The 26,634-nt window shown below is 51.6% G+C and overlaps 2 protein-coding genes across 2 annotated transcripts; one reads left to right on the forward strand and one right to left on the reverse strand.

Moving 5' to 3' along the window:
• LOC121456368 (ubiquitin carboxyl-terminal hydrolase 21-like) lies at nucleotides 1-17,200 on the reverse strand. The gene is made up of 2 exons (XM_041664446.1): nucleotides 16,700-17,200; nucleotides 1-144 (listed from the first exon to the last, which is right to left on the reverse strand). The coding sequence occupies exons 1-2, from the start codon at nucleotides 17,198-17,200 to the stop codon at nucleotides 52-54; spliced, it is 594 nt and encodes a 197-aa protein (XP_041520380.1). The 3' UTR covers nucleotides 1-51.
• On the forward strand, nucleotides 16,978-26,525 carry N4bp3 (NEDD4 binding protein 3). The gene is made up of 5 exons (XM_041663888.1): nucleotides 16,978-17,201; nucleotides 21,840-22,187; nucleotides 22,449-22,961; nucleotides 24,017-24,271; nucleotides 24,389-26,525. Exons 2-5 carry the CDS (start codon nucleotides 21,870-21,872, stop codon nucleotides 24,917-24,919), a joined length of 1,617 nt encoding a protein of 538 aa, XP_041519822.1. The 5' UTR covers nucleotides 16,978-17,201; nucleotides 21,840-21,869; the 3' UTR covers nucleotides 24,920-26,525.
• The last annotated feature ends 109 nt before the right edge of the window (nucleotides 26,526-26,634 follow it).

Here is a 26,634-nt window from a genome sequence, read left to right on the forward strand (position 1 = left end):
TGCATGAAGTCCTGGGCTGAACTCTGGCACTACACAAAACTGGGCACGGTGTCACAACTTTATAATTTCAGGGCTTGGGAAGCCAACGCCAGAAATACAGGTGTTCAAGGCCATTCTTAGCTGCATCTCAAATTTGAGGTCAGCCTGAGAGAGAAAGAGAGAGGGAGAGAGATCCTGAGGCTGGTACCCTGTAGGCTTTTGCCAAGTGGAAAGAAAGGTCTTGACAAAAAGGTCAAGTTCACTTTTGGTGGGTTTACTTGGCGGGAGACAAAACTAGGCTAACCAACCCCACACCTCACACTCCCGGTGACTGCCCAAAGAAATAAACCTTCTAGGCACAATCCTAGTATGCAGGAATGTAGAGAACAGAATTAACAGCCCCTCCCCTTCCCCATGGTGGAGGTAGTGCTGAGTCACTCAGGTAGCCTGGCCCACAGCAAATCCCCAGCACGAATTAAGATCATTCGTCTGTTAAACCCGCTGAAGCCTGGAGAAAGAAACAGAACGTTTTCTTTGGAGTCAGGCCTCGTGGAGAAGAATTACTTTCTCTCTAGACCAGGCTGGCTTCGAACTTGGAGATCCGCCTGCCTCTGCCTCCCAAGTGCTGGAGACTTCTGTGAGTAGAGGCAGCAGGGTGGAAAGTTCAAGGCCAGCCTGGGTAAGAACTTACCTCAAAAAGAAAAGTTTTAAAAAAAGACAGCTGGGGGGGCTGGAGAGATGGCTCAGAGGTTAAGAGCATTGCCTGCGCTTCCAAAGGTCCTGAGTTCAATTCCCAGCAACCACATGGTGGCTCACAGCCATCTGTAATGGGGTCTGGTACTCTCTTCTGGCCTGCAGACACACAGACAGAACATTGTATACATAATAAATAAATAAATATTAAAAAAAAAAAAAGACAGCTGGCCATGTGGATTGGTTCAGAACTGTAATTCCACTACCCACGAGTTGGGAGCAGGAGGATGACCATAGATTTGAGGTGAGGCTGGCCTACATAGCAAGTTCCAGGTCAAACAGGGCTACTACTTAGCAACGCCTTATCTTAAAAACAAAACAAAAAACAAAAACAACTAGGGGCTAGAAAGATGGCTCAGCTGGTAACAACCTGTAAAATAAATAAATACATAAATAGATGAATAGAAAAGAGTCAGCAGCCAGGCACAGCCCTTGGGAGCCCTCCCTTTCTGGCAAGTTATTTCTCACTTTTGTTTCGCAAATCTACACATACTCTGCTAAAAAAGAGAAAGAAAAAGGAGCCAAGCATGGTGGTAGGGTGAGGGGTAAGCCACCATAGCCACTGGTGAGCTCCGGTTAGTGAGAGATCCTGTCACCTACCACAGAGATTGAGGAAGTCACCAATAGTCACCTCTGGCTTCTTCATCGTGTGAGCTCACATATTCACACACACACACACACTTTTTTTTTAAAGACACAGCATGCCGGGCGGTGGGTGGCACACGCCTTTAATCCCAGCACTCGGGAGGCAGAGGCAGGTGGATCTCTGTGAGTTTGAGGCCAGCCTGGTCTACAAGAGCTAGTTTCAGGACAGGCTCTAAAACTAGAGAGAAACACTGTCTCAAAAAAACGGGAAAAAAAAAAAAGACATAACAGAGAGATGGCTCAAGGGTTAAGAGCACTGTTGTTCTCGCAGAAGGCCTGGGTTTGGGTTCCAGCACCCACACCATGACTCACCATGGTCTGTAACTCCAGTTCCAGGAGAGCTGACACCCTCTTCTGGCCCGAGGGCACCAGGTATGCCCCTGTGCAGAAACACACAGGCAAAACATGCAGATAAAATAAAATGAATCTAATTTAAAGGAGAGAGAGAGGATGAAATGCAGTGCCACAGCTTGCCTAGCGTGTCGTGTGTGCGGCCTTGGGTTCAGTCATCAGTACAGCTTGCCTAGCGTGTCGTGTGTGCGGCCTTGGGTTCAGTCATCAGTACAAAAAAGAGGGGAAAAGGTAGACTGTCACCTTTCACCCCATGTCAATTTATCTCTACAAATAAATTTGCACAGCACTTTTTTTTGTTTTGTTTTTCAAGACAGCGTTTCTCTATAGCTGTGGAACCTCACTCTGTAGACCAGGCTGGCTTCACACTCACAGAGATCTGCCTGCCTCTGCTGCCTCCTGAGTGCTGGGATTAAAGGCGTGCGCCACCACCACCCAGCTGCACAGCACTTTTCTTTCTTTTTGAGATCGTTTCTTACCATGTAGCCATGCTGGCCGAGAAGGCTGGACCCTCCTGTTTCTGTCTCCTGGGTGATGGGCTATAGGCTTGTACCACCAGACCCAGCTCACAGGCTAAGGGGACAGCTATGAGGGCTGAGGACTGGAGTTTGGATACCTAGCGCTTAGGTAAGAAAGCCAGTTGTGGGGCTGGAGGGATGGCTGAGCGGTTTGGAGCATGTACTGCTCTTACAAAGGACCAGAGTTTGTTTCCTAGCACCCACACTGGGCACCTCACAGCCACTGACTCCAGCCCCGGGAAATCCAGTGTCCTTTCTGGACTCCTCCAGCACCAGCATACATGAATGTGTGCATCCTCGCATAGACACAGGCATGTATACATAATTAAAAAGAAATGTTTTTTAAAAAACAGGTATGTGGGCATAAAACAGTAACACTACTGCAACAGGGCTGGGGACAGACAAACAGACAGACACAAATGCCAGGCATGGTAGCTCACGCCTAGAATTTCAGCACTTGGGAGGTTCATACGGAACTATCAACATGAACTCGAGGTAGCCTGGGCTATATACCAATTTCTAGGCCGGTCTGACCTAAGAGGGAGACCCCATCTCACAAATCCAAAATAGCTGGGTATGACACCTTTAATCCCAGCACGTGGGAGAAAGAGGCAGGTGGACCTCTGAGTTTGAGGCTTGCCATGCTACATAGCAAGTTTTTTTTTTTAAAAAAAGATTTATTTATTTATTATATATACTGTATTCTGCACCAGATCTCATTACAGATGGTTGTGAGCCACCATGTGGTTGCTGGGAATTCAGGACCTTTGGAAGAACAGGCAGTGCTCCTAACCCCTGAGCCATCTCTCCAGCCCCCTACATATCAAGTTTTAGACCATTCCGGGCTAAATAGTGAAACTTTGTGTCAATTAACATGCTAGGCAGTGGTAGCTCACACCTTCAATCCCAGCACTCAGGAGGCAGAGACAGGCAGTTCCTTGAGTTTAAGGCCAGCCTGGTCTACAAAGCAAGTTCCAGAGCTACTTAGAGAGAAACTCTCTCTAGAAAAACCATAACCAAAACCAAACCAAACCAAACCAACCAACCAAACAAATAAACAAAAAGCTGATTCTCCACGAGGCCTGCTGACCTCCACGTGTGCATCAGTGGTGCTCACGAGTACACACACACACACACATCACATCACACACAATTTTTAAAAAATAAATTACAAAACAAAGCCATGGTAGTGGAAAACAACTTATTAAAAAAGCCAGTATTTCGGGCTAGGGAGATGGCTCAGTAGTTAAAAGCACCGGCTGCTCTTCCAGAGGACCCAGGTTCAATTCCGAGCACCCATATGGCAGCTCACAACTGTCTGCAACTCCAGTTCCAGGAGATCTGACACCCTCATCTAGACATACATGCAGGAAAAACACCAATGCAATTGAAATAAAAATAAGTAAATTAAAAAAAAGAAGAATGCCAGTATTTGTCTGTGGTCCCTGTGGTCCCTGAGGTCCCAGCCCAGCTTTCTAGAATCCTCCCAGTGAGGCTGGGATGAACACTGCCAAGCCAGATTCCCAGACCTGAGTCCTTGAAAGCTGACTTCTTGCTGGGTTCTGTAACTTGGAGACGCCACAGGAAGAGCTGAAGGAGAGAGAGTGAATCCTTCCTGTCCCTGCTTTCCCACCCTTGGCTTTTGTCAACATTCCGGAGCAGCTGTGGTAGTTTCCCCTAGGAGGAAAAGCCCAAGCGGTTGGGCCCTCCTACCTACCGACCATCTGTAGCTGAGGTCCTCCTTCAAATCCTCCATCCTGTTAGCCCTATTTCCCGAACCTTTTCATCCTCCCACGCTTAGGGGTGGTGGCCACCCACTATAATTACTAATATCCGGGGAATCTCAGCTTCCTCTCGACTCTGTCAGCTTCACATCTGAGTAAACAACCCACCTTTAATATCTTACCACAAGCCTGAGGAAAACGAGTGTGCTTAGCGTTTTCTTGGGGACCCTAAAAATGGTACAGGGATCTTCAAAGGAGACACAGTGTCACGGACTGAATTGCTGCTGCCAGTTCCTTGTTAGCAGCGACCAGACACACAGCTTAGATCTGCAAAAGCCAACCCCACCCTGCTAGAACCAGGCTTTGGCTAATGACATGTGAGGTTAAGTGATGTCTGCCGCCAGAAGCTTCTAGAACTGTCAAAAGGATTTTGCCACTGCTCTTTCTCTCTCTCCACTAGGAGCCTGGTGTGTCACCAGCTAGCTGCTCCACAAAAGAAGAAACAAACCTTTGTTGTTCAAGCCAAAGAGATTGTGGAGATGCTTAATGAGGTACATAAAACCTTCTTGGGTCTGATGGCTCAGCAGTGAAGAGGGCTTGGTATTCTTGCAGAGGACCAAGGTTCAGTTCCCAGTGCTCTCCTCTGGCCGCCATAGGTCACCTGAACACACACACACACACACACGACTGATTCACAGAATTGGACCGTGTCTAACACTTCACAGCAAAAATGAGAGCCAGCAAACAGCTGAGTACAGCTTTAGCGTACTGAGATGATTATTATCAGTCTGGAATTCTGTGCTCAGAACACCAGCCTTAAGATGCTACAAACATTTTCAGACACCTAAAACGGCAAGAAGATACCACTAGGACATCCTCACATGTTCAAGAAAGTTCTGAAGACAGAGAAAAGGAAAACTGTCTAAGGTTGATCACAGCTGTGGGATGGAATGAAGAAACAGCAACAGGTCTGTGAGTCAGCTGTGTTGAAGATGGACTTCCAGAAGAAAAACTGTATTTGTGGAGGAGAGAGTGTGGAGTGGATGGTCCACGCCTGTCATAATTCCAAATGCCCAAGGCTGAAGCAACGGTCTAGAGTTCTAGATCAGCCTCAGGAACTTAGTGAAACTGCCTCAAAAACAAACCAGCAAAATATTAGCACGGAAACCAGAAGTCAGGGTACGTGAAGATGCCTGTACAGTTCCGCTAAAGCATAAAAACACTAATTAAGCCTTAATTTTGTTAGAGACGATTGAGGTGCTGCTATGGAAATAAATGTACCATTACTATTTCTGTATCAAAAAAAAAAACACTAATTAACTTCAGACATTATGTGAGACTCTGTGTCAAAAATAAATAACATGCACACCTTTAATCCCAGCACTTAGGAACCTCAGTGAGATTGAGGCCAGCCTGGTCTACAGTGTGAGTTCCAGGACAGTCAGAAACCCTGTCTTGAAAAACCAAAAGAAAAAAGAAAAGGAAAAAAAAAGAAAGGAAGGAAAAGAAAAAAAGAAAAAGAGAAAGAAAGAAGTTGCGAATACATGGGGCTGAGGATGTAGCTCAGCTGATAGAGTGCCGAGTATTAGGTTCCATCCCCTACACCATAACGTGGAGTCAAACACTTGCAATCCCAGCATTAAGAGACGAAGTCAAACTGGCTGTAGTGGTGCACACCTTTAACCCCAGCACTCAGGAGGCAGAAGCAGAGACAAGGGGATGTCTGTGAGTTTGAGGCTGGCCTGGTCTACAAAAGTGAATTACAGAACAAGTAGGACAATTATACAGAGAAACCCTGTCTTAAAACAAACAAACAAAAACAAGAAAGAGGAAATGGGATGAGGACAAGGCATGCCAGAGCCGTGTTTGCTGCTATTCTGTTAAAGTCCTTTCAAGTCCCCCAGGCCTCCATGCCCGAAAACTTCCTCTCTCCCCTCTCCCTTTTGCCTTTGAGATAGGGTCTCAAATCTAGCACCAGCTTGCCGGGAACTTGCTGTGTAGAACAGGCCCATTCCATACAGAGAATGGTCTGCTATTCTGTACTCTTTAGTTTGAAGGAGTTTGTTAAGCTTGTAGCAAGCAAAGCTAGCAGAACAAAAGCAAGTAGCGATGAAGCAGAAGAGTCAGGAGTTTCTGGGACAGAGACGGCTGTAGCAGCCTCCCTCAGCAAACAAGCAGAGGTGAAAGCATCAAATCAGGCCCTGAAAGCATCAGCAGAAATGACAAGGGAAGCGCAGATGAAATGAATTTGCTCGAATTTCCTGAATGAGAGATATGGCGTTTTCTCGTGCTTTCTCCAGGGATTGGTGTTAGCTATTTTTATACCATGAGATAAAAAATAACCTCTGCTGGAAGTGGCTTTTCCCTTCATCTCTTCTTAATTTTGATTTGTTTTTGTGTGTGTGTATGGATGTTTCACCTGTATGAGTCTGTGCACCACTGGTGTGCCTGTGCCCAAGGAGGCCAGAAGAGGACGTCAGATTTCTGAGAACTGGAGTTACAGAGGGTTGTGAGCTGCCATGGTGCTGGAAATTGGAACTTGGCTCTGTAACAGCAGCATGTGTGGTTAACATTGAGCCTCTCCAGCCCCAGGCCACTATGTTTATTTGTCTGAATTTTACACACACACACACACACACACACACACCATCACCATGTTTTTAATACAAGTAGCTGTTTGTTTTCCTTGCCCTGTTACAGGGTAAAAGGGCCAGCCTGTCCCCAGAACAGAGAGCTCTGGAGGAGACTGAAATAAAATGCTCGAGTTAGAGATGAGTGAGAAGTCTCCTGCTCCCGCTCCCAGAGTCTGCTCAGTCAGCACAGACAGCACGTGCCAATACCGACATAGTGTCTGACAGCTGGTCTTTGAGCTTCGGAGTGATCTGCTGCTCTCTGCTTGCTGTGAGCTAGGATCACAACATGTGGTGCCATGTCCAGGGCTGTGTATTTTTTTATATTTAAACCAATTCTTAAAAAGTTTAAGGCCAGCAACAGGTAAAGGCCGATAGTCCTCAGGACCTACTGTCAGGAGAGGGCCACTCCCCCAAGTGTCCTTTGATCTCCATCTGCGTTTCTCTCTCTCTCTCTCTCTCTCTCTCTCTCTCTCTCTCTCTCACACACACACACACACACACACACAAATAACATGACAATTTTTTAGCTTGTGTAGCCCTGACTGCCCTGGAGTGCACAGAGACGCACTAAGACTAAGAGAATACATTTACTAGGGACAAAGTGGAACTAAAATGACCATTAGAAGTAGGCATAACAGCCAGAAGGTGGGCGCATGCCTTTAGTCCAAGCACTTGAGAGGCAGAAGTGGTTCTCTGTGACTTCGAGGCCAGCCTGGTCTACAGAGTAAATTCCATGACAAGCCCCAAAACTTCGAAGATAAACCCTGTTTTGAAAAATAAAAAAAAAAAAAAAATTATTTTGACTGTGAGCCTAGCCGTAGTTCCCATCGTTCCAGCCCTCATTATTTTAAGATGATATGCTTGTGTCTGTGAGTGTAGCTATATATATGTGAGTTCAGATGTCCCTGGAGGCCTTGGAACTGGAGTCAATAGTGGCTGTGAACCACTTGATTCAAGGGCTGGGAATGGAACTTGAGTCCTCTTCGAGAATGGTTTGTTTCCAGCTGGGTGGTGGTGGTGGTGGTGGTGCACGCCTTTAATCCCAGCAGGCAGGAGGCAGAGGCAGGTGGATCTCTGTGAGTTCGAGACTAGCCTGGTCTAAAATAGCTAGTTCCAGGACAGTCTCCAAAGCTACCAAGAAACCCTGTCTCAAAAAAAAAAAAAAAAAAAAAAAAAGGAAGAATGGTTTGTTTCCAAAGGAATAAGGTGGAATGTGACAGAGCAGGACACGTGCCATGTACGTGTGCATAAAGGTCACACACACAAGTGCCATATACACACTTTCACTGTACACAAATGCTGTGGTCTGGAAGGCCACAGCCCTACCACCAAACAGCTTCCATCCTAAGAGTCTTCTGTCTGCCAGGCATACACAACTGGTGTAACTTGGTGGGACACGGTGTCACGCTCCTTCAGGAAAGGGTCTGCTTGCTGAGGCGGTGGTGGCACACGCCTTTAATCCCAGCACTTGGGAGGCAGAGGCAGGCGGATCTCTGTGAGTTCGAGGCCAGCCTGGTCTAAAAGAACTAGTTCCAGGACAGTCTCCAAAAGCTACAGAGAAACCCTGCCTCGAATAACCAAAAAATAAATAATAATAATAAAAGGGCCCGCTGCCCAGCTGCAGAGGTAGCTGACAGTGTCCAGCTGTTAGCACTTGCAGGGCTCACCTTGGCTTTCAGCCTCAGATCACACTTCTCCAGTAGCTAGTGGTTGAACAAGGGGGTGGGGGGTGGTATATAAAAAAAATATATGGGGCTGGAGAGATGGCTCAGTGGTTAAGAGCATTGCCTGCTCTTCCAAAGGCTCTGAGTTCAATTCCCAGCAACCACATGGAGGCTCACAACCATCTGTAATGAGGTCTGGTGCCCTCTTCTGGCCTGCAGACATACATACAGATAGACTATTGTATACATAATAAATAAATATAAAAAAATATATATGTATTTGGTTTTTGTTTTTTCCCATTCAATGGGGTACCTCTGGCAACTGACTGATCTGGATCCTCGTACTAGGCAGTAGTCAAGTCTGCATCCTTCAATACATTGGTATGAAGGATCTGTCAATTCAAGCTGACCCAAGGACATCAGTTCCTACGGGCTCCTTCTTTACCCCCATCCGCCCGACAAGAAAGTACCAGGGGATGGTGACTGTGCACAGGCCAAGTACCAGCTCTCAGGCTTGCCTTCTCTGTACCACAGTCCTGGTCCTGTGCCCATCAGTCATGCCAAGAGCATCACAAAAGTTAAGCCTTGAGAGCTGCCTAGGGACCTGTGTGGTGGGCTCCAGGCAGAGGTAGCGTGGGGAAGCTGCTGTTCTGGTAGATCCGGAGAGAGAGCCAGGCTGGAGGATGACGGTGCCAGGCAGGTGAGGGTGTGTGCAGCTGTCTGGCTCTCCTGGGTGGGGCCTGGTGAATGTTTGGGGATGGGGATAGGCAGTGGCTGTCACATGGTCTGGCTGCAGGTTTGGGAAGGAAGCCAGGAGCTGGGCCATGTGCCAGACACATCTATTCACTTACTGGGTTAGGAAAGCAGAACAGAACTGGGCTCCAGATAAACTTCTGCCTGCTGGTACCCAGATGTACAGGAGAGAAGGCGGTGCTTGGGAGACTTGTAAGGACTGTGGTACTTGGCGGAGCGAGGAGCCCAAGAGCATGGCTGGCTGAACTCAGGCCGGGCTGTCAGACTGCACATGGAGATGGGAAGGGAGGGGGAAGTGTATGAGTGGTCACATAGCTGCGACCCTTGACACCACAGGCAAGGCGGAGGTTCCCCTGTCCTCACAGGGGTATGCCTTTGGGGGCTGAGGCAGGGCTCCATATCTTAGCGATCTTACCCAGATACCCTCAAAGGTCATTGTTTCCTGGCTTTCCTCTGAGGGAATTTACAGGGGTGGCAGGGATCTTCCTGCTTCCTTCACCAGTAGTCAAGGGTGGCAGAGCCGAGTGCCCGACTGCACAGGTTCCACCCCCAGACGCTGCCCACCTGCAGTCCTCAGCTTGGCTTTTTCATGCCAGTGAAGTCATAGAGAAAAACAAACGCAGGGCTGCGGTGTAGCTTGGTAGTAGCAAGCTTGCTTATGTCAGGTATAGTGGTGGGTGACTTTAAGCCCAGCAATCAAAAGACAGAGGGAGACAGATATCTGAACTAAAAGCCAGTCAGGTCTACATAACAAGTTCCAGACCGGCCAGGGCTACAGTGAAACCTTGTCTCAAAACACAAACTAAGAGCCGGGCGGTGGTGGCACACGCCTTTAATCCCAGCACTTGGGAGGCAGAGGCAGGAGGATCTCTGTGATCTTGAGGCCAGTCTGGTCTACAGAGTGAGTTCCATGACAACCAGGGCTACACAGAGAAACCCTATCTCAAAAACACAACAAAACAAAGAATGATGTTTATTTGGAATTGTTTTGAGACAACCCAGCAGAGCTAAGGGTGTAGCTCGGGGCACAGTTTGGTTACATGGGTTTAGCAGATGTGAGGCCCTGGCTTCACCCCCGGGATGCTGAGGTAGAAGGGCATGCACCTAGGAGTACTAGCTGAAGGTCGTCATCAACACAGACCATGACTTCATATTTTGTTTTTGTGTTCAGCCTGGCCTAAAACTCACTGGTAGTCAGGAATGATACAGAAGAATCCAAGCTCACTTTATTAAGCTGGTATTTAAAACACTGTGGGAGAATATACCCCATATACAAAGTGCCACCTTAGTCCCCTTGACTGTGCTCAGTAGGCAGGGCTGAGCGTACTGAGGCTGCCTCATAGGCCAGATCCCAACCCAGGTCCTAAACCCTTGAAAGCCTGGATCCCAGGCCTCCTCAGCACTGGAACAAAGTGCTGTGACCACTTAGCCTGGCAGCTCCTCCTGGACTGGCTGGTCCAGGTCTCCCTGTGGCCCAGGAGCGGGTCAGCTGTGCAGTTTGGACTTCCGGGGGTGGGTCTCATCCTGGCTGGCTCCTGCAGGTCTGAGAGCTGCCTGCCCTCGGGCAGGCACCTGAGCAAGTCCTGGCAGGTCTCAGCTTCCACCCACAACCTGCTGGTGCTGCCCAGGTCACCGGGTCACTGAGGGAGGAGGACTACGGGAGAGTCCACTTGGTATCTGCCAACCTGCTCTTTGCAAGGCCAGAGGTCCTTAGTGACCACCAACACAGCCCAAATCTTCCCCGTGGGGCTAGAGCTGGCTCAGCTCCAAGGGGACAAAGGAGAAAAGGAGGGAAGGTGAGGAGCGAGGAGCGAAGGGTGGGGGCTGCAGGGCTGCCAGTGTCTGCATATCATGCCAGTTCTTGCACCCGAGTGAACTTAATCTAGTGATTTGTCCTGTTTTACAAAACCAAGAATCCAGGGCTCAGAAAGGTCACCAGGCAGTAACAAAACCAGGCTCCAGAGCAAGAAGCCACCTTCCCTCCTTCTCCTCTTCCTGTTAGGAAATGGCCACGAAGTTCTTTTGGGGGCAGATGGTGCGTTGGAGGGGAGTGCGACCAACTGTCAGCCCCAGAGAAGACTGTAGTGAGAGCAAATGGCGTCTCCCCACCCTCCTGAGTTCTTGGTTGGTCTACTAATTAAACTGTCATTAGACAGATTAAGAGGAGGAAAACCGGGGCTGGAGAGGTGCCCAGCGATTAAGCACCTGCCGCTCCTACAGAGGATCTGAGTTCGACTCCTAGCACCCACGTCACGCAGTGTAGAACTGCCTGTAACTCTAGCTCCAGGGGATTCCATGGCCCTCCTCTGCCTGCCTGAGTGCTGCAAGGGACATGCAGTCAGACACACAGAACACACACACACATTTCTTCTTTTAAAAGGAGAAAATTGGATGCGTTGCTCTGTTCGGAGAGTATTTACCTAGCTTGTACAGGGCCCTGGGTTCAATCCCCAGCACCAAGGCTGGGCATGGTGGCAAACCTTGAGAGGCCGAGGCAGGTGGATCTCCGTGAGTTCGAGGACAATCTGTTATACATAGTGCGTTCCAGGATAGCCAAGGCTATGTGGAGAAACCCTGCCTCAAAAAACCAACGAAAGGAGAGAAAACTATGTTTCTTCACAAAATGATTGGTGCTACAGAAAAGAACACAGGCTGTAAAAAAAAAAAAAAAAAAAAAAAAAAAAAAAAAAAAAAAGGGGCTGGAGAGATGGCTCAGAGGTTAAGAACAGTGGCTGCTCTTCCGGAGGTCCTGAGTTCAATTCCCAGCAACCACATGGTGGCTCACAACCATCTGTAATGAGGTCTGGTGCCCTCTTCTGGCCTGCAGGCATACATGGAGGCAGAATGTATGTATACAAAATAAATAAAAAAAAAAAAAAAAAAAAAAAAAGAACACAGGCTGTCTCGTTAGATACAGAAGCCAGACACGGCCGTGCACATCTGGACTCTCAGCTCCAGAGGTGGAGACAGGATTGTGAGTTCTAGTCAACCTGGGCTAGATAACAAGACCCCGAGTCAGAAACTGAAAACCAAGGCTGTCCAGCCTGTTCACTGGGTAAAGGCTCTGTTCAAAGAAGCCAGCAGTCAGTGTAACATGCTGAGATGGCATTTCCCAAACGCCTCAAGACCTCGACTGGGCACGAGTCCCTGTATGCTCAGGGCTTGCTATTTCCTGGGAGTGACAAGACCGGATGACAAGTGACCCAGGTGCGCGGTAAAGGGGCAACTGAGAGAAGGAAAGGCTCAGCGTGGAGACAGCAGGATCAATTTTTTGTTGAGGGTGGGAAGAGAGACCTTGAAGGCAGTGGGGTGACACCCAAACCAGTCAATTCCAGAGGAGGAGACTGAGGCAGTGCCCGGGACACGGTGATGGGAGTCATGGTGGTGTGCCAGGACCAATCTTGAGGCTGAGATTCTATCTTTTGGGCTACAGAGAACTGGAAACCAAATGTGTGGACTAGGGCTGCTCTGGGGCAGGGTGAAGAAGAGTCTAGAAAGACTGTCACAACCATCAAGGAGAAAAGTGACAGCCAGAGATATGATAAACTCCTATTCCCCGTGGGTGCTCCTAGGATCCTACTGTCTCGGGCACTTACAGGCAGCAGATAATTTTAGAAGTTACGTTGTCCAAGGCTAGCCAATTCAGGAAACAGGTACACCAGGGAATTCGGTTTCACTTCAGCTCTGGCCTGGTGCCAGGAGTGCCTCAGTCCTTGGCATTTGAATAGCATGGCTCGCATGCCAAATCCAAGGTCTGTCAAATGAGAGCACAAGAGACTCACCTATACGGGATGAACCCAAGAGGTGACCAGAGTTCAGTGGGTACTCCCCCCTCCCCGGGGCCAACTGCTTACTGGAAACTAGTCTCTCAGACATGAGGCAAGACTAGGGTGGGAGGAGGAGACCTAACCTCCTGATGGCCTCTGCCCAGCCTACCTTCTCTCCAAAACCTCAGAAAGACAGAACCTTTGGGGCTTCTAACGCTGAGGTGTACTTTGGGGGAAGGCAGATCATGTATATACCCCCCCCTCCCCCCCGGTCTGGAACCCAAGTTTTCCATCAGAGAAAGTTAAACCAAGGACATCCAAGAATTCAATGAAGTGACCTCTTTAGCCATGAAAACACACAGAGGAAGGCACAAGGGCGTTAGGGGAAGAAGAGAGACTGGATTGTGACTGAGCCTACTTTCCTACAGGGTCAGCTGGTCCCGTCTGCGCTGCCACTCCCCATGCAGGTAACCAGGGTAACAACATGCAAGGGCTCAAAGCTGGGCAGTATCTGTCAGGCCAGCCCTCTAGAGGCTGGAGCATGGTCTTAGCAGCCTGGAGTCTCTAGCTGGTGCAGAAGTTGGGGTCAAGGAATCCGGCTCCTGACCTCTTGCTTCCCCAAATGACAGCTCTCTTCAGGGGACTGTCCTCTGCTCTAGCCCCCAAGTCCCACAGTCCAGCCAGGATCCTTACCCGAAGCCAGTTCTGAGTGTTCTGTTCCGCCAGGAGCCTCCACCCCTCTCCTATGCCCATTCTTTTTTTTTCTTTTTTTCTTTTATTTATTTATTATGTATACAATATTCTGTCTGTGTGTATGCCTGCGGGCCAGAAGAGGGCACCAGACCCCACCACAGATGGCTGTGAGTCACCATGTGGTTGCTGGGAATTGAACTCAGGACCTCTGGAAGAGCAGCCAGTGCTCTTAACTGCTGAGCCATCTCTCCAGCCCCCTCCCATGCCCATTCTTAACACCTCTGGGCTCTCAAGGGGTGGGGCCTCTGGTCCAGTCCTTCCTCCTGGGATGCCTGAGACACCACCACCATCCTGCTCCTCCAATGCTAGCCTGGTATAGGGGAAGAAATCAGCAGAACTTGAATAGGTTACTGCATTTGTAAATATAAAAGGGGCCCAGTAAAGGGAAAAGGGAGGGAGGAAGGTGCACTTGGGTCTTACTGAACCCAAGTCACCATCAACACTTACAGATGGGGCAAAGCTTTTGCTGTACAAGTCTGAGGACCTGAGTTCGAACACCAGAACCCATGCAAAGGTAGGAAGAGAGGAACTGACTTCACAAAGTTGCCCTCCAATCTCCTCCTACACGAAAATGCATACAGAGCAGACAACAATAACAACCAGTAAGTATTGACAGAACATAGAATCCCAGTATTTATAATGTGGAAAGCGGCAGGATCAGGAGTTCAAATCCATCTTCTGTTGCTACAAAATGAGTTCAAGGGCAGCTGCCCTATGTGGAAAAAAAAAATCTGGAATTTAGCATTGACTCTTTCGCCTTAAGAATGTTCTTGATAAGACTTTTTTTTTTTTTTTTCTGAGATAGGGTTTCTCTGTGTAGCTTTAGAGCCTGTCCTGGCACTTGCTCTGTAGGCAGGGCTGGCCTTGAACTCACAGAGATCTGCCTGCCTCTGCCTCCCAAATGCTAGGATTAAAGGCGTGTGCCACACTGCCTGCTAATTCTTTATAACCATTTCTTGAACATTTCCGACCCTAGCTTCCCAGCTTCAACCAGCAGGCAGGCTTGTGTGTACAGCACAGTCCTGCCCGGCACACAAGCTTGCACAGGTTCTGCTGCGAGTTCCGCTCTGTAAGGCGCTTCTGGGTCCACACCTGTGTGCCGCCTTTGAGGCTTTTTCAGGGCTCTGGCCTCCCTAGAGAGCTCACCTGTGCCTAAACATGTCCAGATTTCTCCAGCCCTGGGCCTCAACACCAGGGGTGCACTTTCCTGGCTACTCACCCAGAGAGGCCTTTCCTCGGTGCCCCAAGATGATAAGAGTGTCCTTGCCACGAGCGTCTGTCTCAGGTAACACCCCCCACACCTGGACAGCCCCCCACGGCCCCCCCATGGCCAAGACACCGAGTAGCTGTGAACGAGTTTTCTTCCCCGCATTTCCTTCGTTGGGAAACTGCCAACAGTAGACAGAAAGCACAGGCTGCAAATGGGGACTTGTTGAGCCACTGATGACATTTTGTTGCTTGAATGACGTAAGTGTCGCATGATACAGCATTTCCATTTGAATTTGGGGTACTGGGAACTGGACGCAGGACCTCCGGCAAGCTCTACCACTGAGCCACACCCAGCCCTCTGAGACATTTTATTTTTTTTTTATTTTTTTTTTTTTTTTTTTTTTTTTTAAATATTTATTTATTTATTTATGATGTATACAATATTCTGTCTGTATGCCTGAAGGCCAGAAGAGGGCGCCAGACCTCTTTACAGATGGTTGTGAGCCACCATGTGGTTGCTGGGAATTGAACTCAGGACCTTTAGAAGAGCAGGCAATGCTCTTAACCACTGAGCCATCTCTCCAGCCCCCCTCTGAGACATTTTAAAAGGAATAGCAGAAAGTGTCGCAACCACTGCCTGACACCAAGATGAACCAACCACAAGGAGTAAGGAGTAAGGAATCCTCCTCATTTCTCCTTCCCTGCAGCATCTAGCACCAGTCTGCAGTCTGTCCATAAGGGCTTGCCTACTTCACATGCGTGAAATCACTCCACATGGCCTTTGTGGGTGGTTTCTTAGATTTAGCATCCCCTTTTAGAGGTTTATCCGTGATGTAGCAGGATGGCACTCATTCCTCTTCTATGGTAAATAATATTCCGCTTTACGGATGGACCACACTATCCCTTCATTAATCGATGGAGGGGTTTTTTTTCTATTTTTTTTAACAACTTATTTAAATTCATTGTATGTGCATTGGTATGAAGGTGTCAGATACCCTGGAACTGGCAGTTGTGAGCTGCCATGTAGGTGCTGAGAATTGAACCAAGGTCCTCTGGAAGAGCAGACAGTGCTCTTAACTGCTGAGCCATCTCTCCAGCCCTGGGTTTGAAATTTTTTGTCCTCTTGACTACTATAAATACTTGTTGGCATTCCCAATTTGAGGTTTTTTTGCCATATACCCAGGAATGGAAGTGCTGGGTGTATCCTAAATCCATGTTTAACTTATTTTTCTCCCCAAGACACGAATTCTCTGTGTAACAGTCATTGCTGTCCTGGAATTCACTTGGTAGACCAAGCTGACCTCAAACTCACTGAGATTCATCCACCTGCCTCTGCCTTCCGCGTGCTGGGATTAAGGGCGTGTGCCGCCAGCCGCCACCCCCCCCCCCCTTTTTTAATCTTAAAAAGAAAACATGGCCGGGGAGGCAGAAGCAAACAGATCTCTGAGTTGGAGGCCAGACTGGTCAGCCAGGGCTACTCTGTGTGTGTATGACTAAATGTGGACCACGTGCGTGTAGTGCACCGAGAGGCCAGAGGTGGGGCACTGGATCCCAGGGAACTAACTGGAGTTAGAGGGCTGTGAACCACCACGTGGGTGCTGGGAACCAAACCCGAGTCCTCTGATACTCTAAACCACAGAGCATTATCTCCACCCTCACCCGTCTGTGTTAACTTTTCAAGGGAGAAGAGGTGTTCTAACTTCCTGAACTTGAACGAGTTTGGGTGTCCAGCCTTTGGTTTCCGTCCCGCTACCGCCTTACCCAGCCCAAGTGACTCATTTACATTATCGGTCTGGCCCCTGAAGGCATCGGAGACAAACTAACCTCCCTCCAAAATAAAAGCCCTGCCCCCAGTCCAGCTGCCAACCACTGGAGACTCCGACTACACCTCTTCGGCTCTCAGACCGCTGCTACTTGGGTTTAGTCTCAAAGGAGGAAAGTGGTACTTACCTGAGAAAGAGGCGGCCAGAAGCACAGACGTGACCGCCCCACCCCAGCGCGCCAGTTTGGAAGCTGGTTCTGGAAGGAAATCGAGCGAGCGAGGCGGGCGAGGCTCGGAGCTGGAGGAGGAGGAGCAGCCGGGAGGCGCGGGCTCAGGAGCCTCGGCCGGAGCCGGGTCTGCGGAGCTGCTGCACGCAAGCGACCGGTGATCGCGCACCGGGGGACCTGGCCCCGCTGCACCCGTGAGCCGGGGCGGGGCTCAGGTCGCTCGGGGGCGGCGCCGGTGCCCGCCCCCCACATCCGGGGGCCGGGCCGGGCTCTGGGGCTCGCGCCGGGCGGGTGAGTCAGGCCGGGTTTTCCCTCCGCCTCTGGGGCCAACACAAGACTGTCGCCCGGCGCGTCCTCTGCCTGCCGATCCGGCTCCCGCGCCTTCCCGAAGAGCGTGCGAAGAGAAAGGTTCGGGACCGAGTCAGGGACTGCAGCGCGCCCTGAGATCCTCGGCGCCAGCATGGTAAGTGGGCTGGGCAGGTCGCCGAGGTCGCTCTGGGACCCCGGCGCGGGGCAAGGTGGAAGGGTGAGAGGATGCAGTGCTAGTCCCGGTGTCCTCCGCTCCCGCTCACGAGGTTAACCTGTAAAAGGGCTTTCAGTGGAGCTTTGCCCGAGACCCCTGCGCCGCAGCTAGGAGGGGCAGGCGCCCTTGGCGCAGGAGTCTGACCTCGGCCTCCGCCCCCTGCAGCAGCTCCAGGCAAGCCCGGCCGACTGCGGGCGGGACGTGCGCACCCCACCCCGCCCCCCTGGGTAGCTCTCCTTCCCTCAGTTCTGGGATTTCTCGCTTCCTCCACTGCCTACCCGGGCGTAGTTCCTCCGGGGCGGCCAACCTGTCTTCTCTGCCGCCTTCCCGGGGACACCGCTCACCTGCCCTCTCCCACAAGGTATCCTCTTCCTTCCCCAGCCCCTTGCCTTGTCTGGTCCTTGGCTGGGGACCTGCGGATAGGGGATGTCCCAAGGTCCGGGACTCTGTTCCAGTTCTGACCACAGCCTTTCACAAAAGTGAGGACCGGGACCCTGGCTCAATTCAGATGGGGGCGTGCGACATTCCACCTAGGAGATACAGATTGGGCATGACTATCCTTAGGAGGGAGCAGAGGCGGGAGGCCCTCCTGGACCTGGTGATCAGCCTCCTTCCAGGCTCTCCCAAGCAGGGCTCCTCTGCCACTGGCTGCGTGTGGGTGTGTATGTGCGAGACTGTGAATGAAAGCGACCAGCCAGCTCCCGACACCGCCTCTAGCAGTTTCCAGAGCTTAGAGTCCCTAAGCCAGCGCCACTTCCACTATTTCTTCCTACCCTATTCCCCCAGGGTGGGCTAGGAGAGATCCCTGGGAGGGGGTGAAGTTACATCCCACCCAGCCTAGCCATAAGTGCCCTTGGGAGGAACAAGCATGGGGGCTGGGCAGGCTCCACAGCAGTGTGTGCTGGTGGAAGGTGACCCCTAGCTGGGACAGCTGGGTGTAGTATAGAGGGCTTTACTGTGGGAATCCAGATTGGCCCTCAGAGTGGGATCTTAGGCGACTTGTTCCTCCGTCCAAGCCTATTTCTAAATAGGATCCTTACTGCCCTGTCTGTGTCCACCGACTGCTGTGGGGATGATGTGACATTATGAAATACAAGAGCTGAGAAACCCTGGAGCACTGTGCGTTAAGCAAATTGCAATAATTCTGCCAAGGGGCCAGGGTATGCCAGCCACCCCCACCCCCTCTCAGGCTGTCCCCATTTTTGGAGTTGGGACATTCCAGGCTCATTCCTTTGGGGCAGCTGCAGACACACCCCTCAGAAGGGCTGATTCCCCCCCCCAGCAGGTGGTGTGACCCTCCCCTGGGCACTCTGGTGGGACTAACTAATAATGGCAGTTCAGTCTGACTTTACTCCTTCACCACACGAGGCTGAGGTGCCCCAAGCCAAAGGAAATGCAGGGAAAGCTGCGCCTAGGAAGCCAGGGCACTTCCTCCTATGCAGCTGAACATGACCTTGGTCACATCATTTTACCTCTTCATCTCCTTGGGTTTCCTCTTGTGAAGCAAAAAATAACCACATTCATCTCCCGGGTGTGTTTTGAAGAGGTACCCAGGGCCTGGTGCTGGGGTGTCCCACTGTGTACTTCTATTTAGGGATTTCTGCACTGCTGGCTAACCTTGGGGCAGAGCGAGGCAGGAATGAAGCCCCTGGGCTTTAAGATAGGTACCCTAGCCTGGCGGTGGTGGTGCGTGCCTTTAATCCCAGCACTCTGGAGGCAGAGACAGATGGATCTCTGTGAGTTCGAGGCCAGCCTGTTCTACAGAGCAAGTTCCAGGACAGGCTCCAAAGCTACAGAGAAACCCTGTCTCGAAAAGGCAGCACTACCCTGCCTACTATGGCAGCACAGCCCTGGCACCCCCTCTTTCTGCTCTGGTCCCCCAGAGGCTGTGAGACATTTGCCAGCTCTCTCCACCCCCACCAACCAAATCACAGGCCATAGGGAGCCTGCACAGCTGCCCTGGTCTGAGCAGGCAATCTCAAGGCTTCTAAGCAACGGGGGAAGGAATGTGCGTGTTGGGGGAGGGGCAGAGGTAGGTTGGGTTTTTCAGGAAAGGGGTTTGTCTCCAGACTGAGACCTCAGAGCCCTACTGATGGGGCAGACTGCAGCACCACGTGAGACCTTGTCTAGGTGGGTGGATGGTGGGTGACCTGTACAAAGGGTGCTGTCCGCTGCTGGACTGTCCTCTAACACACGTTTCTCTGTGGGACCGATACTTTCTGTGTTCTGTATAAAGCCATTTACGTAGTTGTGGCGTGTGGCCACGCTGGTTCATCCCTGGACCCACAACCCTTTGGCGGGTGCCGTGGAGTGTCAGTTTTTTCTCCTGGGAGTGGCAGTGAGTATCAGCACAGAGGAAGGATATGTGGGTCTGGAGTGAAGTGGGCATGTTTGGCAATGTCCCCAACTCCTGGGCACACGGGACTTAACCGTTCACAAAATCCTTTCACCCCTGTTGCCCCTCTGTCATTTATCCCAACAGCGGTAAGGAAGGCAAGATGCAGAGGCAGGCATCGAGGGTCCCCGGGGAGGGAGAGGGGCATAGCTGGAGATGGTCGTGTTCCTTGAGTAGCAGCAGAACATCTCACGCGCAGTGACGTCTCATGGGTAGGCTTGTCGGGGCAAAGCAGTGTTGAATGAGGAGGCAAAGTGACCCCATCCTAGTTCTTTTGGTTGTGGGTGACATCCTGAGTCCTGCTAGACACTTGGCAGCCCTGGCATCGGGATCCCATGTGTCGTCCTCATACTGGTTAGCTCTGTGAGTCTCCAAGAACTTGCCTCTTAAAAGGAGGGGCTCCTGGACCCATAGTCTCCTTGAGAGTCTACAAAGCGCCATGTTACTGTCATAGCCCCGGCTCCAGTAATCCTGTAACCTGGTTGAATCTCTTGAGTTTACATGGCTTGTGATATCCCTCTGTTCAGTGCGCCTGGGCAGGGGGGTCCAAACTCAGGCTGGCACCCCACTTTGAGTGGTATAAGAAAGTTATTCGGGGGGCTGGAGAGATGGCTCAGTGGTTAAGAACATTGCCTGCTCTTCCAAAGGTCTTGAGTTCAATTCCCAGCAACCACATGGTGGCTCACAACCATCTGTAATGAGGTCTGGTGCCCTTTTCTGGCCTGCAAGCATACACACAGAAAGAATACTGTATACATAATAAATAATAAATAAATATTTAAAAAAAAGAAAGTTATTCAGGAGAAGGCAGAAGGCTATGACTTTTTTTTTTTTTTTTTTTTTTTTTTTTTGCCAAGGGTGCAGTTGAGGGCTATAGAATAGGGTAGGGGGTAGGGACAAGGCCTACCCTCCCTCTACCAGAGAGCTCTGTCTTCCCTAAACACAAAGCCTGGAAATGGTTTAGGATGGAGCCTCCTAACCACCATTGTTTGAGGTGGGAGTGGGTGTCCCGGAAGTGTATTGGGTGGGTGGTGGTGGGTACTCCCAGTGGCAGCCTGCCTGCCAGGCATCTGCTTGGCATTGGGAGCAGCTGTGTGTGGGTGGGTGGGAGGCAGAAAAGGTGCCATTCCCTGCCAGTTGTTTGCACTTACCGTATGCCAGGCGATGGGTGTGGCACGGGCCCCAGAGCATGTGAGAGACAGTCCATCAGCGTGGTCCCCTGGTGTGGAGCTGAAGCGGGTGACTAAGCTCTGCCACGGGTATTCTGTGTTGACCGTGGCTTCAGGCCAGGCCTGGACTAGGTGCCTGGTCGAGTTATCTTACCCCTTCCTTTCAGTATCCCTAAGTGATAAATGTTGTCTGTCACTGCCTTTCTGCTCCCGAGGAAGACAAGGCTCACAGCGGTTAGGTATGGCTAAGGTCATAGCTGCTAGCATCCAGGTCCTGGGGTCCTGGCTGGTGATAGCTAACAGCAGAACCCAGTGGCATTACAGAGAATGGCTGCTTCTTCCCTCTGCCTCCCATCATTGCCTGGGCCTCAACACCTGTTCCGGAAACAGGAGCCATTGTTCCTCCCCTTAGGCCCTTCCTGTGTGTATCACCATCCTTCCTCCCCTTGGGCCTTTCCTGTTTGTGTCCCTCCCACTGTATTCCCCCAAACCCCACCCACCCAGATGTTTCCTGGGGGTGGGGACCTCTGACCCTTTGAGAGAAGAGGGGCTTCCCCTCCTGAGAAGACAGAGAAACAAACCTCCTCCAGCCCTGGTTCACTATGCTTGCTCCCCATACCACAAATTTGTTGGAGAACCTGTCAGAAGTAAGCAGAATCATGGGTCAGACAGTGCCTGAGTTCACCCTCCACCCTTTGCTGGCCCAGTTCTAGGGGAGCCCCATCCTACTGCTTTAGGGCCTCCCCTTTCCTGCCTTGCCTCTGCATTGCACACCAGACCCCTGTCTGGAGCTGTTCCTTCAGGTGTCGCAGTGGAAGCGACTTAGTCTGACACCGTGTTCAGTGTTCCTTTCCCTTGGCCATTCTGGAAGTCCTGTCCCATTCACACGTATCTGGCTCTGCTGGGCCTGGGCAACCTGGGGAACCGACAGATGGCAAGTGTCTGGTTTTAGAGCATCTGGGGACTTGGGTACTGAGTGCCCATCTGCCACTAATGGAGCCTTCTGATTCCCAGAATCAGCTGCCTGTGCCCTGCTGAACCTTCATGGCCACGGCCTCAGGCCCTGCTGGCATTGCCATGGGCAGCGTAGGCAGCCTGTTGGAACGGCAGGACTTTTCCCCTGAAGAACTTCGTGCCGCTCTGGCTGGGTCCCGGGGCTCCCGGCAGGCTGACGGGCTCCTCCGGAAAGGCTTGGGCCAGCGCGAACTCTTCAGCTACCTGCATCTCCCCAAGAAGGACGGCAAGAGCGGCAAGCGAGCACCTCGGAATGAACCGGACTATGCCACCCTCTACTACCGGGAGCATCCTCGGGCCGGTGACTTCAGCAAGACTTCCCTGCCTGAGCGGGGTCGCTTTGACAAGGTGCATCACTGCTGCGGGGGATTGGGCCCGACTTGGAGACCATGATGTTGGGGTGGTTAGCCAGGAGGCCCTGACGGTAGGCGAGGGCAGGCTGAGGTGTGTGAAGTCTGTTCCATATGGGCCAGCCTAAAGCACGATCACTGCCTCCCTGTGACCTCCCTGTGATGTGTGCCCTGTATTCTCAGAGGGGATCCCGAGGGACATCAGGTAGGCAGAAAAGAGTGGCCAACTCAGCTCATGCCTGCATTCTCTTCCTGACAGTGCCGAATCCGTCCTTCGGTGTTCAAGTCTCCTGTGGGCACCGGGAAAGGCTTCCTGTCCATGCAGAGCCTGGCAGCCCACAAGGGGCAGAAGTTGTGGCGAAGCAATGGCAGTCTGCACACGCTGGCCTGCCACCCACCTCTGAGTCCTGGGCCTCGGGCCAGTCAAGCCCGTGCACAGTTGCTTCATGCCCTCAGCTTAGATGAAGGTGGCCCTGAGCCCAGCCTTTCGGACTCTTCCAGTGGGGGGAGTTTTGGCCGTAGTCCAGGCACTGGCTCCAGCCCCTTCAGCTCCTCCTTGGGCCACATTAATCACCTTGGGGGCTCATTGGACCGTGCTTCAAGGAGCCCTAAGGAGTCTGGACCTCTGGCTGTACTGAGCTGCCTGCCTGAGCCACCTCCCCCGTATGAGTTTTCCTGTCCCACTGGTGAGGAGGTAGCCGTGTTGCCTGAGACCTGTGAGGAACTCAAGAGGGACCTCAGTGACCAGGATGTCTCTAACCCCTTTACTCAGGTGAGGGAGCCCCTGCCCTGGCTTGGTTTGTTCCTTGGCATTGAGATATAGGCCAGATTAACTTCTGACAGCTGGCACAGCTCGGGGTGGGGACAAACCATGAACAAGGCCTAAGCATAGTGTGATATTGGGGGGCAGCCGTATGTTAGAGGCAGCAGAGGATGGGACTGGAGCAGTGAGATCAGAGTTTATGCCCCTGATGGCACCCTTTCTTCCATCGCTTTTAACCAGCCTTTTCTTTTCGTTTGTTTTTCTTTTTTTTTATTTCTTTTTATTTATTTATTTTTTTCGTTTGTTTTTCGAGATGGTTTACTCTATCGCTTTAGAGCCTGTCCTGGTACTAGCTCTTGTATACCAGGCTGGCCTTGAACTCACAAAGATCCGCTTGTCTCTGCCTCCCAAGTGCTGTGATTAAAGATGTGTGCCACCACTGCACAGCTCCTATTGCTCTTAAAGGAAGACAAAAAAAGACACTTGTAGGCTGGGATTATAGCTTAGCAGGGGTAGTGTGCTTGCCTAATGAGTGTGAGACCCTAGGTTAGATTAGCACTGAAAAGAAAGAGAATTCTACTCTTAGCTATCCCTCAACTACACATCAGGGATGCCCTGTGACTTTGGTCCTGGGAATTGTGTAGGAGGGAGCCAGGCAGTCTCTCTGAGGACCTTGTATTAGTTTTTTTTTTTTTTTTTTTTTTTTGGTTTTCCGAGACAGGGTTTCTCTGTGGCTTTGGAGCCTGTCCTGAAACTAGCTCTGTAGACCAGGCTGGTCTCGAACTCACAGAGATCCGCCTGCCTCTGCCTCCCGAGTGCTGGGATTAAAGGCGTGCGCCACCATCGCCAGGCTTAGGACCTTGTATTAGTAACACTATCTGTGGAGAGCCTCTTTGGGTTTGAAGTACCTGTGGCCGAGACGCTGGGCTCTGTGGCCTAGGTGCATAAGACATTAGTAATGGCAGGCCTTGGGCACAAGTGAGCATTGTTTTTAGAGGGCAGGCCAACTGGAAATCTGAGCAAGGCTGTGCCCACCGCTAACCAGTTCCTCTCCCCCTCTGCAGGTGCTAGAGGAGCGCCAGCGGTTGTGGTTGTCTGAACTGAAGCGCCTGTACGTGGAACGGCTGCATGAGGTGGCCCAGAAAGCTGAGCGCAGCGAGCGCAACCTCCAGCTGCAGCTGTTTATGGCCCAACAGGAGCAGCGGCGCCTGCGCAAGGAGCTGCGGGCTCAACAGGGCCTGGCACCAGAGCCTCGGACCTCTGGTCCCCAAGTGGAGGCTGACCCTAATGCCCGGCCAGAGGAGGAAGCCCGATGGGAGGTAGGACACATCATAGGCTGATGCCTGTTCTCATTGCCTTGGTCCTATACCCTGTTGCCTCTCCCCTGCAGCTGACCCCAGTGTCACACTGTGCTCACGATTTGTCCCTACCCTCAGGTGTGCCAGAAGACCGCGGAGATTAGCCTGTTGAAACAGCAGCTTCGGGAAGCCCAGGCAGAGCTGGCACAGAAGCTGGCTGAGATCTTCAGTCTGAAGACGCAACTTCGGGGCAGCAGGGCACAAGCCCAGGCTCAGGACGCTGAGCTGGCTCGGCTGCGGGAGGCAGTGCGCAGCCTGCAAGAGCAAGCGCCTCGGGAGGAAGCTCCAGGCATCTGCGAGACAGATGACTGCAAGAGCCAGGGACTGCTAGGAGAGGCAGGAGGCAGTGAAGCCAGCGAAGGGGCCACCGAGCAGCTGCGGGCGGAGCTGCTGCAAGAGCGGCTTCGTGGCCAGGAGCAGGCGCTGCGCTTCGAGCAGGAGCGGCAGACTTGGCAGGAGGAAAAGGAGAGGGTGCTGCGCTACCAGCGAGAAATCCAGGGGGGCTACATGGACATGTACCGGAGGAACCAGGCACTCGAACAGGAGCTGCGAGTGCTGCGGGAGCCCCCTACACCCTGGAGTCCCCGGCTGGAGTCCTCCAAAATCTGACACTGGCCAAGTGTGCTGACAGTTGGCATGCTGCCAGAAGATGGCCTGAGATGGCAGGCTCCTCCCTTGCCTCCCTTGCTCTGGTCTGAGGCAGAATCTGTAAAGGCCAGTTCAGGGATGGGAGGCCCACCCAGAGGAGGGCTCCTGCAGGCAATGGACTAGGATAGGGTACCTGCTCTAGAAGCTATGGCAAAGTCTTGCTGGCAGAGAAACAGACCCAGGCAGGGCCCAGCCCTGCTCCCTGCAGTGGGTGTGGCCCAGTAAAGTAGGTTGGAGCCATCGAAGTCTCAGCCCCAGGATGCAGAAGGGCAGGAGCAAGGGTGGGTGGCTGGAGACCTGGTCTGAGGTCCTCCATGGAAGGAGCCGGGGTGGGAAGACTAGCCTCCTCCACAATAAAAGCACATTTTTTATGAGGAGGCCCAGTTGATAACATTGTCCTTGGCCTGAGTCCAGAAGATCCTGGTTGATCAGTGTTCCAGGCCTTGGGCCTAGGCTGCAGCTCTTACCGTGGTCATGGTCGTGGGAAGAGTGTGCCCTGTGCAGTCTCTGATCGTATGTGTTGGAGGATGGAGGAGTGTTACTCCGTGCTTCCCTACCACACAGTCCTTAGCTGCTGTGTGGGCTGCAGCCCCTTTCTTCAGCACCATCAGATGTTTGAGAAGAAACAATACAGGGGGAACAAAAGGATTGGTCGACGGAAGCATTTGCAGAACACAAAGTGTTCTGGTGGGATGTCTAGACCCTGGGCGCCCAGGCAGCCGCTGGGTTTGGAGTGGGCTCAAGGCAGCTTCCTCCGTAACATGTAAAAGCTCCTGTGGGCTCTGCCACCTCCAGCTGTGGTGTGCCCCTCCCTCCATGGCCAGGGGCCAGAGGCAGGTGCAGGAACTGTGGGTCATTTCCATAGGCAGTAGAGGCCTGTGGGGTATTTGATTTATGCAGAAGAACTGATTTGTGTTGGGGGAAGGAGTCCCTCATTCTGTACCTGCTCAAAACTGACCTTTTAAACCTCTGCTTCCAGCTAAAGCTGATCCCAGGTCCTCTGAAACCCTCAGCCACCCCTACCTTAGCTGTGGCCTGCACCTAAGGGCTTTGCTCCCCTTGGGTTAGTGACTGATTCAGCTGATACTTCTGCCTACTTCCTTACCTCCCTCCCTCCCATCCCTCATCAGGGTTTTGCTGCATAGACCAAACTTAGCATGGAATCCTGTGTACACCAGGCTTGCCTTGAGTGATTCTGCTGCCCAAGTGCTGGAATTTTAGACCCGTGCTACATACACCTTAGCCTGCCTGCTTTCCTTTTACCTTGCTTTAGACAGTGTCTCCCAATATAGCCCAAGCTGGCCTTGAACTCAGACTCCTGCCCCTGCCTCCCAAATGCAGGGATTATAGACATGCACCTCCACTTTGGGCTCCCTTCCTCTAGAGCAGTGGTTCTCAGCCTTCCTAATTCCTCAATTCTTTAGTACAGTTCCTCATGTTGTGGTGACCCCCAACCATAAAATTATTTTTGTTGCTGCTTCATAACTAATTTTGCTACTGTTATGAATTGTATCTGTGTTTTCCGATGGTCTTGGTGATCCCTGTGAAAGGACACCCGTCCCCCTCAAACGGGTTTGAACTCAGAGATTGAGAGAGACTTCACCTTGTTACAGATACAACATGGAAATAGTGGCTACAGACTTACTTTCTACTTACTTTTCTGCCTAGTGTTCTAT

Source organism: Microtus oregoni, unplaced genomic scaffold (genome assembly GCF_018167655.1).
Source record: "Microtus oregoni isolate MIOR12 unplaced genomic scaffold, Mior012 000015F_ref0000493, whole genome shotgun sequence".
NCBI classification, from domain to species: Eukaryota; Metazoa; Chordata; class Mammalia; order Rodentia; family Cricetidae; genus Microtus; species Microtus oregoni.

Bases quoted from the DNA above. Each gene is read 5' to 3' on its own strand.
- LOC121456368 (XM_041664446.1), bottom strand. From the start codon at position 17,200: ATGCTGGCGCCGAGGATCTCAGGGCGCGCTGCAGTCCCTGACTCGGTC. The intron at 145-16,699 runs GTAAGTACCACT...TTTCTCTCTCAG, and splicing joins TCTGGCCGCCTCTTTCTCAG to GCTGACCTCAAATTTGAGAT.
- N4bp3 (XM_041663888.1), top strand. From the start codon at position 21,870: ATGGCCACGGCCTCAGGCCCTGCTGGCATTGCCATGGGCAGCGTAGGC. The intron at 22,962-24,016 runs GTGAGGGAGCCC...CCCCCTCTGCAG, and splicing joins TCTCTAACCCCTTTACTCAG to GTGCTAGAGGAGCGCCAGCG. The intron at 24,272-24,388 runs GTAGGACACATC...CCCTACCCTCAG, and splicing joins AGGAGGAAGCCCGATGGGAG to GTGTGCCAGAAGACCGCGGA.